The 13600-nt window shown below is 39.3% G+C and overlaps 1 protein-coding gene across 3 annotated transcripts in view; it reads right to left on the reverse strand.

Annotated features, from left to right (window-relative positions):
- The window catches only part of CNBD1 (cyclic nucleotide binding domain containing 1), a 496885-nt gene that overhangs the window by 417378 nt on the left and 65907 nt on the right, over nucleotides 1-13600 (reverse strand). For all 3 annotated transcript variants that reach the window (XR_009740949.1, XM_061439433.1, XM_061439432.1), the window contains one exon: nucleotides 3959-4117. Coding sequence is in view for 2 of the 3 variants with exons in the window: in XM_061439433.1 (XP_061295417.1) it covers nucleotides 3959-4117 (159 nt within the window). In the remaining variant the exon portion in view is untranslated. The remainder of the gene's footprint in view (nucleotides 1-3958; nucleotides 4118-13600) is intronic.

Genomic DNA, 13600 nt, shown 5'->3' on the forward strand with positions numbered 1-13600 from the left:
TTAATAGGAGTCGGACATGACTGAGACTTCACTTTCACTTTTCATTTTCATGTATTGGAGGAGGAAATGGCAACCCACTCCAGTGTTCTTGTCTGGAGAATCCCAGGGATGGCGGGGCCTGGTGGGCTGCTGTCTATAGGGTCACACAGAGTCGGACACAAATGAAGCGATTTAGCAGCAGCAGCAGCAGCAATTACTTATCCTCAAAGGCTTCCCTGGTACTTCAGCTGGTAAAGAATTCCCCTGCAATGCAGGAGACCCCAGTTTAATACCTGGGTCAGGAAGATCCCCTGGAGAAGGGATAGGACTATCCACTCCATATTCTTGGGCTTCCTTGGTGGCTCAGATAGTAAAGAATCCTCCTGCAATGCAGGAGACATGGGTTCAATCCCTGGGTTGGGGAGATCCCCTGGAAGAGAGCCACCCACTCCAGTATTTTTGCCTAGAGAATCCCCATGGACAGAGGAGCCTGGTGGGCTACAGTCCATGGGGTCACAAAGAGTTGGACATAAGTGAGAGACTAAGCACAGCACAGTAGATTTATTCACAAACTAAGAGAAATCTGCATATTCCTTCTTAAATTAAAAAAATATATATGACCATTGTTATTCTGCAATACTAGGAACCTCTTTGTACTTCAGCTATAGGAAGTACATAGCAAAGTCTTCTTTAAAAAATTCTTATCATAACATGGAAGATTCCTTTGGAAAGGGAAGATTGACTTGTATAAAGACCTATGATGGACTAATAATATTCATGGGGCTTTACATTTATTAACTTAATTTAGGTTTTTCGACAACAATGATCCTATGACACTAACAGTTGTACCCATTTTATAGATTAGTGAATTATGTATCAAGAGATAGAAAGTAGCCCGAGATCATACAACTCATTACTTGCCTTGGCAATCCCATGGACGGGATACTGACAGGCTACAGTCCACAAGGGCACAAAGTAATTGGACACTCCAGTTCAGTTCAGTCGCTCAGTCGTGTCCGACTCTTTGCCACCCCATGAATCACAGCACGCCAGGCCTCCCTGTCCATCACCAACTCCCGGAGTTTCCCAAACTTATGTCCATCGAGTCCATGATGCCATCCAGCCATCTCATCCTCTGTTGTGCCCTTCTCCTCCTGCCCCCAGTCCCTTCCAGCATCAGGGTCTTTTCCAACGAGTCAATTCTTCGCAATAAAGACTTTTTTTTTTTTTTTTCATGTAAAGAAGAGGGTCTCTCCAATTCCACTTAGTTTTTATCCCAACTTTTCATTTTTAACAGAATTAATAACCCACAAAGTATATTTCTCTCATCAGCATGTAACCCTAAAATATAGTTTGAGATTACATTTCCTCCTGTTATACCCTGTTTCACTAGCAAACAGTACTGTAAGAACCATATTGCATTTGGACTGTAAACAGCCTAAATCTAAAAGACACAAATCCTCATGTCCTTTCAGGGACCAGTTCCTCTGAGTCATTCCTGAGAAGGGGCTTCGCATCACTGCGCCACTGAAACATAATGATCTTCAGATGCCTCCTTCCCTCAAAGGAAACATCTTTAATTGGAGAAAGTAGGAGAAAAATCATTTGGGCCAAGTTTTCTCAGAGGATCTTAAACTGCTTTTCACAGCTCATTTATCAGTTTGTCTCTTCTCCTACCCTTTCTACAACCCTCCCAGTTATATACACACATCACTTGTTTTCCAGAAATTAATCATTTATAAAGAAATCAATTATGTTTACCAAAGAAATCCATAATTCTATTTTTAAAGCCGGTGGTGTTATAGGCAATGTCATCAAATACAAACATGTGAGAGCATGAGATGAATTGCCCAGCATTATCTTTGTTGGGGGTCAGGTTGAGCTAATAACCTAATGTGCTTCCAGGAATATCAATTTAAAACTATTCAGCTCACAACTTTTCTAAAAGCTAAGTCAAGTTCTATTGATACATGTCAAACTGAACTCCCTAAAAACAGAATTCAGACCACAGTTATCTCACACCTAGACCAATTCCATATAGCCTTCTGACAGGTCATCCCAAATCTCCTCCTGGTACCCACAGTAGACTCTCCATACATGACACATTACCATGTAAATAAAAACAATGTCACTCCCATTTGCCTGTCATACCAAGATTGAAAACCTACCATAGCCTGCAAGATCCAGAGCAATGATCTGGTTCAGCTAACTCTGAAGACGCGCTGCTACCCATTCTTCCCCTTACCGATGCACTTAAGCAACACTGGCCTGCTTGCTGATTTTTTTTTTTTTCCCCAGTTTACAAAACATGTGTCATGCCTAGCTCTGGCACTTATGTTTCCTCTCCCTGAAATGGACTTCTCCAAGATATCTGATTCACTATCTCTCTCATTTCATTAAATTATATGATTTCTCTAATCATTCCCATCATCCCCTATACACATATTCAGCATTAGTTTTTATTTCTAATACCTACCACTAACATAATATATACATATACATACATATATATAGTGTGTGTGTGTGTGTGTGTGTGTGTGTGTGTGTTATCCCTCTTACATTAGAATATAAGCTCCCCATGAGGGCAAAAATATTGTATTCACCACTGCCATCCCAAAATCAAGAATATTTTCAGAAACTGTAGGGATTCAAAAGTATATACTGAATTCATTAATAAGTGAAAAATAACATCAGTCAAAATTATTTATAAAAATTTCATCACGTTTTAATTCATTGCTTTTAATATTGTTTATTCATGATCCATTTGCCCCTCTTTCTGAGACATTGATATTTTCTCTTTTGAAATGCTCTTACCAATTGAATGTAAATTCAGTACAATTGTAAATTAAAGGGTGTGATCCCCATTAGCCTTTATCCAAGATATGAATATGGAAGCAAACGCAACAATCAACAATCTGACTCCCTCTCTCTGAAACTAGAGTGTGAGCCTAAGAACCTCCAATCAAAAATAGTTGTAGCTGACTGAGTCCAGTGTAATACACCCAGAAGAATCAAATACTTCTTTCTCTATTTTGGGAGCTATCCAGTATTTCTCCACAAGTTTCCCCTTTCCCCACTCCTTATGTTTGTTTGTTTTAATTAACCAGCCAGTTTCTGTTGCTTACAACCCAAGATCTAGCTAACACGTGTAAGGTTGTATTTAACCTGATATGCCTCATAATACAAAACTTAACAGAAAGTTTTGTAATTCTCTTTCTCTCACCTCTCCCTCCCGTTGTCTGTTCTTTGTACACATTTCACAATTACAGTGTCCTCAACCTGTTCAAAGCCTTCCTTTCTGGTGACATCCCCATATATGACCTTTCCAATGATTTTAATGTTTCAACCTCTTTTTTCCTTCCTCCCATCTAACACTATTTACTCAGAGCTGCTGAATTTAAGTATAAGTTAAGACATAATAATATGATTAAGCCAAAATGCTCTGTTATCAATAACCAGTATTCTTAATCTTGTCAGGCATATTTACATTTCTTTAAAAAGAGGCTATTCTTACTCAAAATCAGTTTGTTAAAATTTCAAGTATGATGACAAAGTGAAAAATTTTAGAGTATAAGGTAGTTATTTTTTAAAATATATTAAATGGCATTACTCAAATAGGCCATGGATCTGCTCGTGGTTCAGCTAGAGATAAATGGAGGGCTGTAGATACCACAAAATATCCATCAATTAAACAGGTTTCAGTTGCATTATCTTTGTTTGAATTACATAAAGCATTTAGACCCATTGCAGTGTGACTAATGGAGTCATGATAAGATCTATGATGTTAGTAAATATGACTAATACACCCCAAGGGGACCCTCAATCACTTCTCCCTGGGTTTTGAGGGGTAGAGGCAAGAGTAGTGATTTGTTCCTACCCAATAGACTATCCATGTTGAATAGGAATAAACAGTGATTTAAAAAAAAGCTATTCAAAAGAATTATCCAACTACAAGAAGTAACATATTTAAAATACTTACAGTTTCTTTAAAACAGCCATGAAGTGCGCTACCTTCTCTTCATACTTTTTTGGTCCGTATAAGGTGCGCCCACCACGTGCTTTCCTAACATGGATAGCTATATTGTGAGAATCATCAGGTTGCAGAGGTTTACTTTCTGCTGTGTCTTCAGCAGGTATTCTAAACAAGGAAGCATAATATTTTATGTTGTATAAAAAATTACTGATGTGAACTCTTTATTGTCAAGAGTAGAAATGCACTGTTCTGAGATAATTTAGCATTTTAATAATATATTCCTTCTCGGTGTCTGTTTTTCTCTGGTTATTAGTAACACAATTAAACACATCGCTCAAAGTCTCAAAATTATCACTCAAAATTACCATATATAAAATATTTTCTAGGTACAGAATTTGATTATAGATGTTATGACTGTCCCAAGTGATTAAAAGATTTTCCATAATAAATTAGGTACATATACTTAGGAAAATATTTTAAGACAATGGTTACCACACTTCCTTTATTTTCTCATGCTTGTTTTCCAGCAAGGTTTTTTTTTCACCAATGATAAAAGTACTTTTTAAAAAAACTTCTGTTTCCAACTGGTAAATTATGAACATCTTGGAAGCAGCCACCATAATGTATTCTTGTGCTACCATACGATATATATTTAAGTCCCCAAGAGATGTGTGAATGAATGACCTGTTCCCATTTATACTTCCAGCTCCAAGCTTCCCAATTAAGAGGTAACTAAAAAACCTAAGGAAAACCAATCTAACAAATATTGTCATCCTTAAGAAAAGAAATAGAGCTGGAGATGATAAAAATCCAAATGATCACAGATTAGTCACCTTTACTTATAAACATGAAATTTTTTTAAAGTTAAATATAAAATAAGCATTATGTAGAATAACAATAACAATCATCAAATTAACATCTAACTTATATTTAAGTCTTTTTAAAGGTACTGGCTACTCTATTAAACATGATATACATATTTATCATTAACATTAACTAAGTTAAATAAATATTATCCCCCATTTATGGGACAAGGAAATTTCAGCTTAAAGAGTTTGCATAATTTGTCTAATCACTCATATCCACTTTCCAGTAGAGCTGGAAAGAGCTTTTTGCAATCCAAAGTTCACAGAACATTAACGCTTAATAGCAAAACTTACTTGTCTGACAGATACAGAAAGATACTGCACCATAATTTACAAAGATAAAACTGAGAGTCAAAATTTATTTCCCCTTCTACCATTTTCAGAGAACCTCAGTCATTCTATCCACAGAAACCTAGAACTCTATTTAATACTCTATCCCTAGTTACATCTATAAACAGTAAGTACAGTAAAGCTCAGCAATGTTTAAGATTCATGTATAAAACAATCGACTGCTTTCCTTTCCCCAGCTCTGATTTTCATAATGCCAATGGAATAAAATTCTTATGTTCTAAAGAAGAGTGGTCTGTGGACTGAACTCTGGGGTGGGGGGGTGGAATTTAGAAAGTGAGTCCCCATTGATCCAATGTTCTTCTGGCACAAGTTCATCATACTTGCCAAAAGCAAGAATTTCCTGGAATTCCTGCCTTTACATTGAAAATCTCAAGCCAGCCAAAGAAAGTGAAGCCGCTCAGTCCTGTCCATTTCTTTCTGACCCCATGGACTACAGCCTGCCAGGCTCTTCCATCCATGGGATTTTTCAGGTGAGAATACTGGAAGGTGTTGCCATTTCCTTCTCCAGGGGATCTTCCCAACCCAGGGATTGAACCTGGGTCTCCTGCATTGTAGGCAGACTCCTTAATGCCTACGCCACCAGGGAAGTGGCAGCCAAAGGATTCAGAGTAGTCCTCAATGATATTTAAGCCATGTGAAGCCAACCTGGAAGTCATACCTGCTGCCAGCTTGCGGGCATGTTTGCACTCAGCCATGTCTGACTCTGCAATCTCATGGACTAGAGCTCCCCAGGCTCCTCTGTCTATGGGATTTTCCAGGAAAGGATACTGGAGTGGGTTGCCATTTCCTTCTCCAGGGGATCATCCTGACCCAGGGATTGTACCAGAGTCTCTTGTGTCTCCTGAACTTGCAGACAAGTTCATTACCAGCTGAGCCATGACAGAAGCCCAGAAGCCCAGAAGCCCACCAGCTGATAGCAAAGCACCAAAAGTGACAGAAACAAGCAGAGGGTCATATACGGTGATTGACTGAATGGTGAAGTTATGTCTGCTGCTCTTTGGGAAATGGGAGTGTCAACTACAAATTAGCCCTTGCCAAGAACATTTGCCAGCAGCTGAACGACAACGAGGCCATTTGCCATCTGCCTCTGTGGTGATTAAACCCTGTGCTGGAACAGATGCCAACCTTTAACACCCTCTGAGGGGAATTAAGTGTGGACAGTGAGGAGCTCTGCAATCCAGGGAAACTGGTGGGACAGGTCTTCAGATAGTTGGATATTTTCAGGAACTGATTTAATGACCCCTATCCTTGAGTCTCTTCCTATCTAGAAAATCATTAAATCCCTTCATGGTGACATCAGCTCCTTGTGACGAGCAGAAAATCTTTTGTAACATATGCACGTGATTGCACTGAACTCCCCTTTCATGAAAATCTTATGTATCAACCTCCCCCTATAACCTTTTTGGAGTAGTCTCTCAGAGCTATTAGAGGTGCTGTCTCCCGGACTAAAGTCCTCATTTTGCCCCAAGTAAAACTTAACTTGCAACTCTCATACTGTGCATCTTTTTAGTCAACAATAGAAAATAATCCTTATTATCATATTTATGTAGCAAAACTAGAAACAATTCAATATTATCAGTTCAGTCACTCAGTCATGTCTGACTCTTTGCGATCCCATGAACCACAGCACGCCAGGCCTCCCGGTCCATCACCAACTCCCGGAGTTCACCCAGACTCACATCCATCGAGTCAGTGATGCCATCCAGCCATCTCATTCTCTGTCATCCCCTTCTCCTCTTGCCCCCAATCCCTCCCAGCATCAGAGTCTTTTCCAATGAATCAGCTCTTCGCATGAGGTGGCCAAAGTACTGGAGTTTCAGCTTTAGCATCATTCCTTCCAAAGAACACTCAGGACTGATCTCCTTTAGAATGGACTGGTTGGATGTCCTTGCAGTCCAAGGGACTCTCAAGAGTCTTCTCCAACACCACAGTTCAAAAGCATCAATTCTTCGGTGCTCAGCTTTCTTCACAATTCAACTCTCACATCCATACATGACCACTGGAAAAACCATAGCCTTGACTAGGCGGACCTTTGTTGGCAAAGTAATGGCTCTGCTTTTGAATATGCTATCTAGGTTGGTCATAACTTTTCTTCCAAGGAGTAAGCGTCTTTTAATTTCATGGCTGCAATCACCATCTGCAGTGATTTTGGATCACCAAAAAATAAAGTCTGATGCTGTTTCCACTGTTTTCCCATCTATTTCCCATGAAGTGATGGGACCAGATGCCATGATCTTCATTTTCTGAATGTTGAGCTTTAAGCCAACTTTTTCACTCCCCCCTTTCACTTTCATCAAGAGGCTTTTGAGTTCCTCTTCACTTTCTGCCATAAGGGTGGTGTCATCTGCATATCTGAGGTTATTGATATTTCTCCCAACAATCTTGATTCCAGCTTGTGCTACCTCCAGCCCAACGTTTCTCATAATGTACTCTGTATAGAAGTTAAATAAGCAGAGTGACAATATACAGCCTTGACATACTCCTTTCCCAATTTGGAACCAGTCTGTTGTTCCATGTCCAATTCTAACTGTTGCTTCCTGACCTGCATATAGGTTTCTCAAGAGGCAGGTCAGGTAGTCTGGTATTCCCATCTCTTTCAGAATTTTCCACAGTTTATTGTGATCCACACAGTCAAAGGCTTTGGCATAGTCAATAAAGCAGAAATAGATGTTTTTCTGGAACTCTCTTTCTTCTTCGATGATCCAGCGGATGTTGGCAATTTGATCTCTGGTTCCTCTGCCTTTTCTAAAACCAGCTTGAACATCTGAAAGTTCACAGTTCACATATTGCTGAAGCCTGGCTTGAAGAATTTTGAGCATTACTTTACTAGCGTGTGAGATGAATGCAATTGTGTGGTAGTTTGAGCATTCTTTGGCATTATATAGTCTAAAATGTTCAGTCATACAAAATTCAAAATCTGTTTATGAGTGATTAACTTGTGCAAATTGCCAAGGCAAAGTAACATATAGGAGTTGTAGACATGAATCACATCTTTTCTGGGGAGCTGTGCTGGTAATCTCTCACTTCTCTATGTTTCTGTGTTTCACAAATACATGCATCTTTAAATTTTAGTGACGTTTTACACTGGGTAAATCTGTGATCCTTTTGAGTCTGATTTGATAACTGAGCCCTTCGTGGTAGACTGAAAGTGTTCGTGAAAGCCACTCAGTCTTGTCAAAGTCTTTGTGACCCCATTGACTATACAGTCCATGGGATTCTCTCGGCCAGAATATTGGAGTGGGTAGCTTTTCCCTTCTTCAGGGGATTTTCCTGACCCAGGGATGGAACCCAGGTCTCCTGATTTTCAGACAGATTCTTTACCAGCTGAACTGCCAGGGAAGCCCAAGAATACTGGAATGGGTAGCCTATCCCTTCTCCAGCAGATCTTCCTGACCCAGGAATCGAACCAGGATGTCCTGCATTGCAGGCAGATTCTTTACCAACTGAACTATCAGGGAAGCCCTGTGTTAGTCTAAGGCCTCCAAATATTCTTTTTTCTTTCATATAAGTCCTACTTGTTACATGATAAGATTGTTCCAAGATATGTAATATGTTGTTACAAATTATGTATGTTATTATGTTCCTTGTATATAGGTAATAATAATTCTGATCTAAAGTGTTTAGGATTTTTTAAATAAAATTTTGTTCTATTTATTGGTCATTTTGGTTGCATAGAAAAAATATTTTTCTCTTTTCCTCAGTAAACTCAGGTGTAGCGATTAGCACCACCACTAAGCAAAATAAAGCCAAATTAGATACATTATCTCACCAGTCCTCCAATATCACCCTCGCATGTGCATTCTTGTCTCCATTTTAGATAAAGAGCCTAAGATTCAGAGTTTGAGATAATGTTCTTAAGGCACCATAATCACCAAATTGCAGAACTGAAGTTCAAACCCAGATCTAACTAGTCTAAAGGCCATCACAGAACTTTATTTTCCATATATTCTTGCATTAGCCATCTTACAAACATTTTATCATTCTTCAAAATCCTTCTTTAACCTTCTCCATCACTTTTTTGTCAATCCATAGAAATTTTACTGCTACTGCTGCTGCTAAGTTGCTTCAGTCGTGTCCGACTCTGTGCAACCCCATAGACGGCAGCCCACCAGGCTCCCCTGTCCCTGGGATTCTCCAGGCAAGAACACTGGAGTGGGTTGCCATTTCCTTCTCCAATGCATGAGAGTGAAAAGTGAAAGGGAAGTCGCTGAGTCCTGTCTGACTCTTAGGACCCCATGGACTGCAGCCCACCAGGTCCTCCATCCATGGGATTTTCCAGGCAAGAGTACTGGAGTGGGTTGCCATTGCCTTCTCCGAGATTTTAGTAAGTAGTAGTTAAAGCCAGAAAAATATATGGACTCTTTCTATATTTGCTGTAGGATTCTTCGGTCATTTTTTAAGGAAACTGAAATCATCCTGACTTATCATAATAAAAGTTAAGTCCAGTCACTTCAGGTACACTAAATCTACCCTGTCTGTTGATGTTAGCTTCATTATCACTAATGCCGAAAGACGGAGATAGCAGAGGGTAAGTCTCCAGCACCAGCATGAAAGTGGTGAGTTGCAGACTTTGTTTTGTGCTGAGCGAGAGTGCTGACTTTGTCCCACACGTTGCCAATACATCCAAAGTTAAAATTGAGGAGAGTTGAAGGCAAGTGTCATTATAAACTCTTGACAGTCAACATTGGAATCCTGTCATCTCTTATAATATAAGAAAGAATATTTTAAGTTTAGACAGAGGTAAGCAATATTTCCCTGGTTTCTATTAAATTAATGTCCTTGACAGACTCAATGTCTTCTCTTTCATTTCCAAGGAGCAATAGAAAATCCACATTTAAAAATGAACATTGAACTTACATGTATTCTACAGAATAAGGCAGCAATACATTTTCCAGATTATATGACAAGCTATACAAACATACAAGAAAGTTATTTAGAGAAGATTATAACAGATTTATCTCCTAAGGGTTAATTGCAAATATTAATAATCATCAAATTAAAAAGTTGGAATATCTAAGATAATTTTTAATAGAACAATATATTACTATATATTTAGAAAATGATAATCGAATATTGTGTGCTCTCTTTACTTACAACCTAAATTCCCTCCAGTCACGATTCAATTTAGCAAACATTTCTTGACTATCTAGCCCAAGTAGAGTTCATTGTGTTCATTATCTCAGCTCCCAGGTATGAATCATTTCCATATTTCCAATTTAATCACCCTACTTTTTCCGCCCAAAGAACATTGCTGAATTGGTCACACACTTGGGTGATTACAAATCTACATCATCTAATTTTAACTGATCTTTGCTTTTGCTCAGCATTCTAAAATCAGCTATTTGTCAAGCGCTTATATATTCCCCTCAATGGCTTCAATTTAGTTTCTTTTCCATTCTCATTTCCACATTCTATGGACAGTCTTATTTCAGTACTTAATGCTCTCTACTTGACATCTGTATAGGAATTAATGATTATTACTGACTCTTAAGAAATAATGATAAACACTATTCCAGTTATTCAGCTATAGTGTCACACAAACTGAACCTAATTTTAAATTTTTGAAGAATCAAATGCAGAGAAAATGTGGCTTGTGAATTTTCAGAATTTCCCTTTTTATTTTGTACTAATCTCCTCAAGTAAATCTTAAACCCATAGGGCTAATCTAAGTAATGAGTGGAACCCCTAATTTAGGGAAATGGAAGGATCAATTTGGAGACAGGGAGCAAAATTTCCTGCCACCACTATTATACAATAGGGAAGACAGTCCAAAATTTCAACCATATCTTTTTGAACCATAGGACTGACTCCCTTTAAATCAAAGGTGACTTTTCTTCTTAGTTACATATGGTCTTTGATGAACGGGATTTACGAGACATCACCACTCACATTACTTCTTCAACTGAACTCATAATTTCACATTGTTCACTACTTAATTCTTTAAAAAAAAAACTTTTTGTTTTATGTTGGAGTATAAGCAATTAACAAGGTTGCAATCGTCTCAGGTGCCCAGCAGAGAGATCAGACTTACATTTACATATATCCATTCTCCCCAAAAACACCCCTTCCATTCAGGCTGCTTGTCACATACCATTGAGCAGAGTTACTGTGCTATATATAGGTCCTTGTTGGTTATTCATTTTAAATGTAGCAATGTGCGTATGTTAATCTGAAGTTAACTATCCCTTCCTTCCACCCTTTTCCCCTAACCACAAGTATGTTGTCTAAGTCTGTGAGTACGTTTCTGTTTTGTAAATAATTTCACTTGCATCATTTCTTTTAAATTTTGCATCTAAGGAATATCATATGCCATCTTTTTAAAATAAGTTCCCATGGAAATTCATGCAAGTAGAAAGCTCTTCCTAAATTTCCAGCAATTTCCCAGGAGATTATACTTACATCCTGATGTCTCCTTTGCCACTGCGCTTCTTCCTTAAATACTCTCCTTATTCCATGCCTTGCTTATCCAGAGGTGAAACCAACTTTTTCTGTATTTCCTCAACAGAACTAAACTAAACTAAACCAAGTATTCAAAGCATTTGTAAGTACAGCAGAGTTCATCAGATGCTGGGGTTATCTTAGATGTTTGTATCACACATGACTTTGGCCACCTGATGCAAAGAACTGACTCACTGGAAAAGACCCTGATGCTTTGAAGGCAAGAGGAGAAGGGGACAACAGAGGATGAGATGGTTGGTTGGCATCACCAACTTGATGGACATGAGTTTGAGTAACTCCGGGAGTTGGTGATGGACAGGGAGGCCTGGCATGCTGCAGTCCATGGGGTTGCCAAGAGTCGGACACAGCTGAGTGACTGAACTGATCCTGACCACATATGAACCAGGGTACTTGAAATCCACTAACCGATCTCTCTTCCTAAATGCCCTCACCTCTCTGCCCAGGATCAAGGGGTTTTCCTCACTTGGTGCTCATCTCCCCTCAGTTATTTCCTGGCTACTCTTGCTTCTTTTTCACCCCATTTTTGTCTGCCTTTCCCCACTCCAGACTTGCTCCACAACTCCAAATTAGAATACCTTTATGAGGCCGGGCAATTCAGTTCTTAGCACCCATTCTCAAATACTTCTAACCAAAATCATCAAGAAAGAAGCATAACCAAAGGTCCTCCCTTCCAGCAAAATCGATCACTCCTCAGTGGGAGTCGTAAACATAAATGACGTTTGTTTTTAGATTCAGACTTGAAACTGTCCTGTATCAGTCCACTTTAACACAGGGAAACCCTGCACACATAAACGATTTCTACAGATCACCGTCACTTTGCTACAATAACGCCCCAACCCATACAGAATTTCATTTATGTCATATTAAAGGCTTTAATCTGGATGACATCAGGATGACACAAAGAATGACCCCAGACCATGGCTGAAGCAACCAGTTAGGTTTCTATAAAGTTCCCTCTCTTTCCTTCATAGAACTCTCTGAAAGGTCGCAGTACTGCTCCTAGGCTGGCAGGATGGTCCTTTGTTTCTCCCCTGTATTTCTCCCTTCCCTTTCTTCCTCTTTCCTTCCTCCTTTCTTTGTTCTCTCTCTCTCTTTTTCCTTCCCCTTTTCTTTTCCTCCTTTTTTCTTTCTTTCTCCTCCCGCACCCCTCCCAGCCACCATTTCCTCTTGGAATCTGTGGCAGAGAACATGGGCTATTTTCAAAAAATACCATTTTTAGGTTTCTGTTCACAGCTGCTAAACAGGGCAAGCAGAGTATCAGTAGGGAGAGCTTCACGAGTCCTTGGATAATCAGCAGTGTGAAGAGCATCACACTCAGGCCTCTCTGCCTCAGAGATTCTTTCCTTTCTTTTAGCCAACCCTTAAGTCATCTTTGAACTTAAACATCCCTTCCCTCAGAGACGCTTGCCTTGATTTCCAGGACACCATCTGTGGCTAGCATAAGTTCTTTCAGTATAACCAACCCCCAAACTTGTATTGCGTTTCATTTCATTCATCCCTCTTACTCAGGGCCTCTCAGTGACGCCAACATGCACCTTCTAAGTACAGAGACTCTGCCCGACTGATTCAGCACATGGTCACTGCTTGGTATATATTAAATGAATAAGACTAAATAAACAAAGCTTATGAGGTATCATAAGGTTTCTTTCCAAAGAGTGTAAATTTTTACTTTTCTTTTTATTTCTTTTTCTTTTTAGAATAAAATAGTGAAACAGGTGGGTTCTTTACCAATAATGCCATGCTAGTGGTAAAGAACCTGCCTGCCAATGCAGGAGACATAAGAGACTTGGGTTTGATCCCTGGGTCAGGAAGATCCCCTGGAGGAGGGCATGGCAATCCACTCCAGTATTCCTGCCTGGAGAGTCCCATGGATAGAAAAGCTTGGCAGGCTATGGTCCATGGGGCGGCAGGGTTGGACATGACTGAAGTGATTTAGTATGCACACGCAGTGAAGCAGAATTGTTCTAATTCT

Source organism: Bos javanicus, chromosome 14 (genome assembly GCF_032452875.1).
Source record: "Bos javanicus breed banteng chromosome 14, ARS-OSU_banteng_1.0, whole genome shotgun sequence".
In the NCBI taxonomy this organism is placed as follows: Eukaryota; Metazoa; Chordata; class Mammalia; order Artiodactyla; family Bovidae; genus Bos; species Bos javanicus.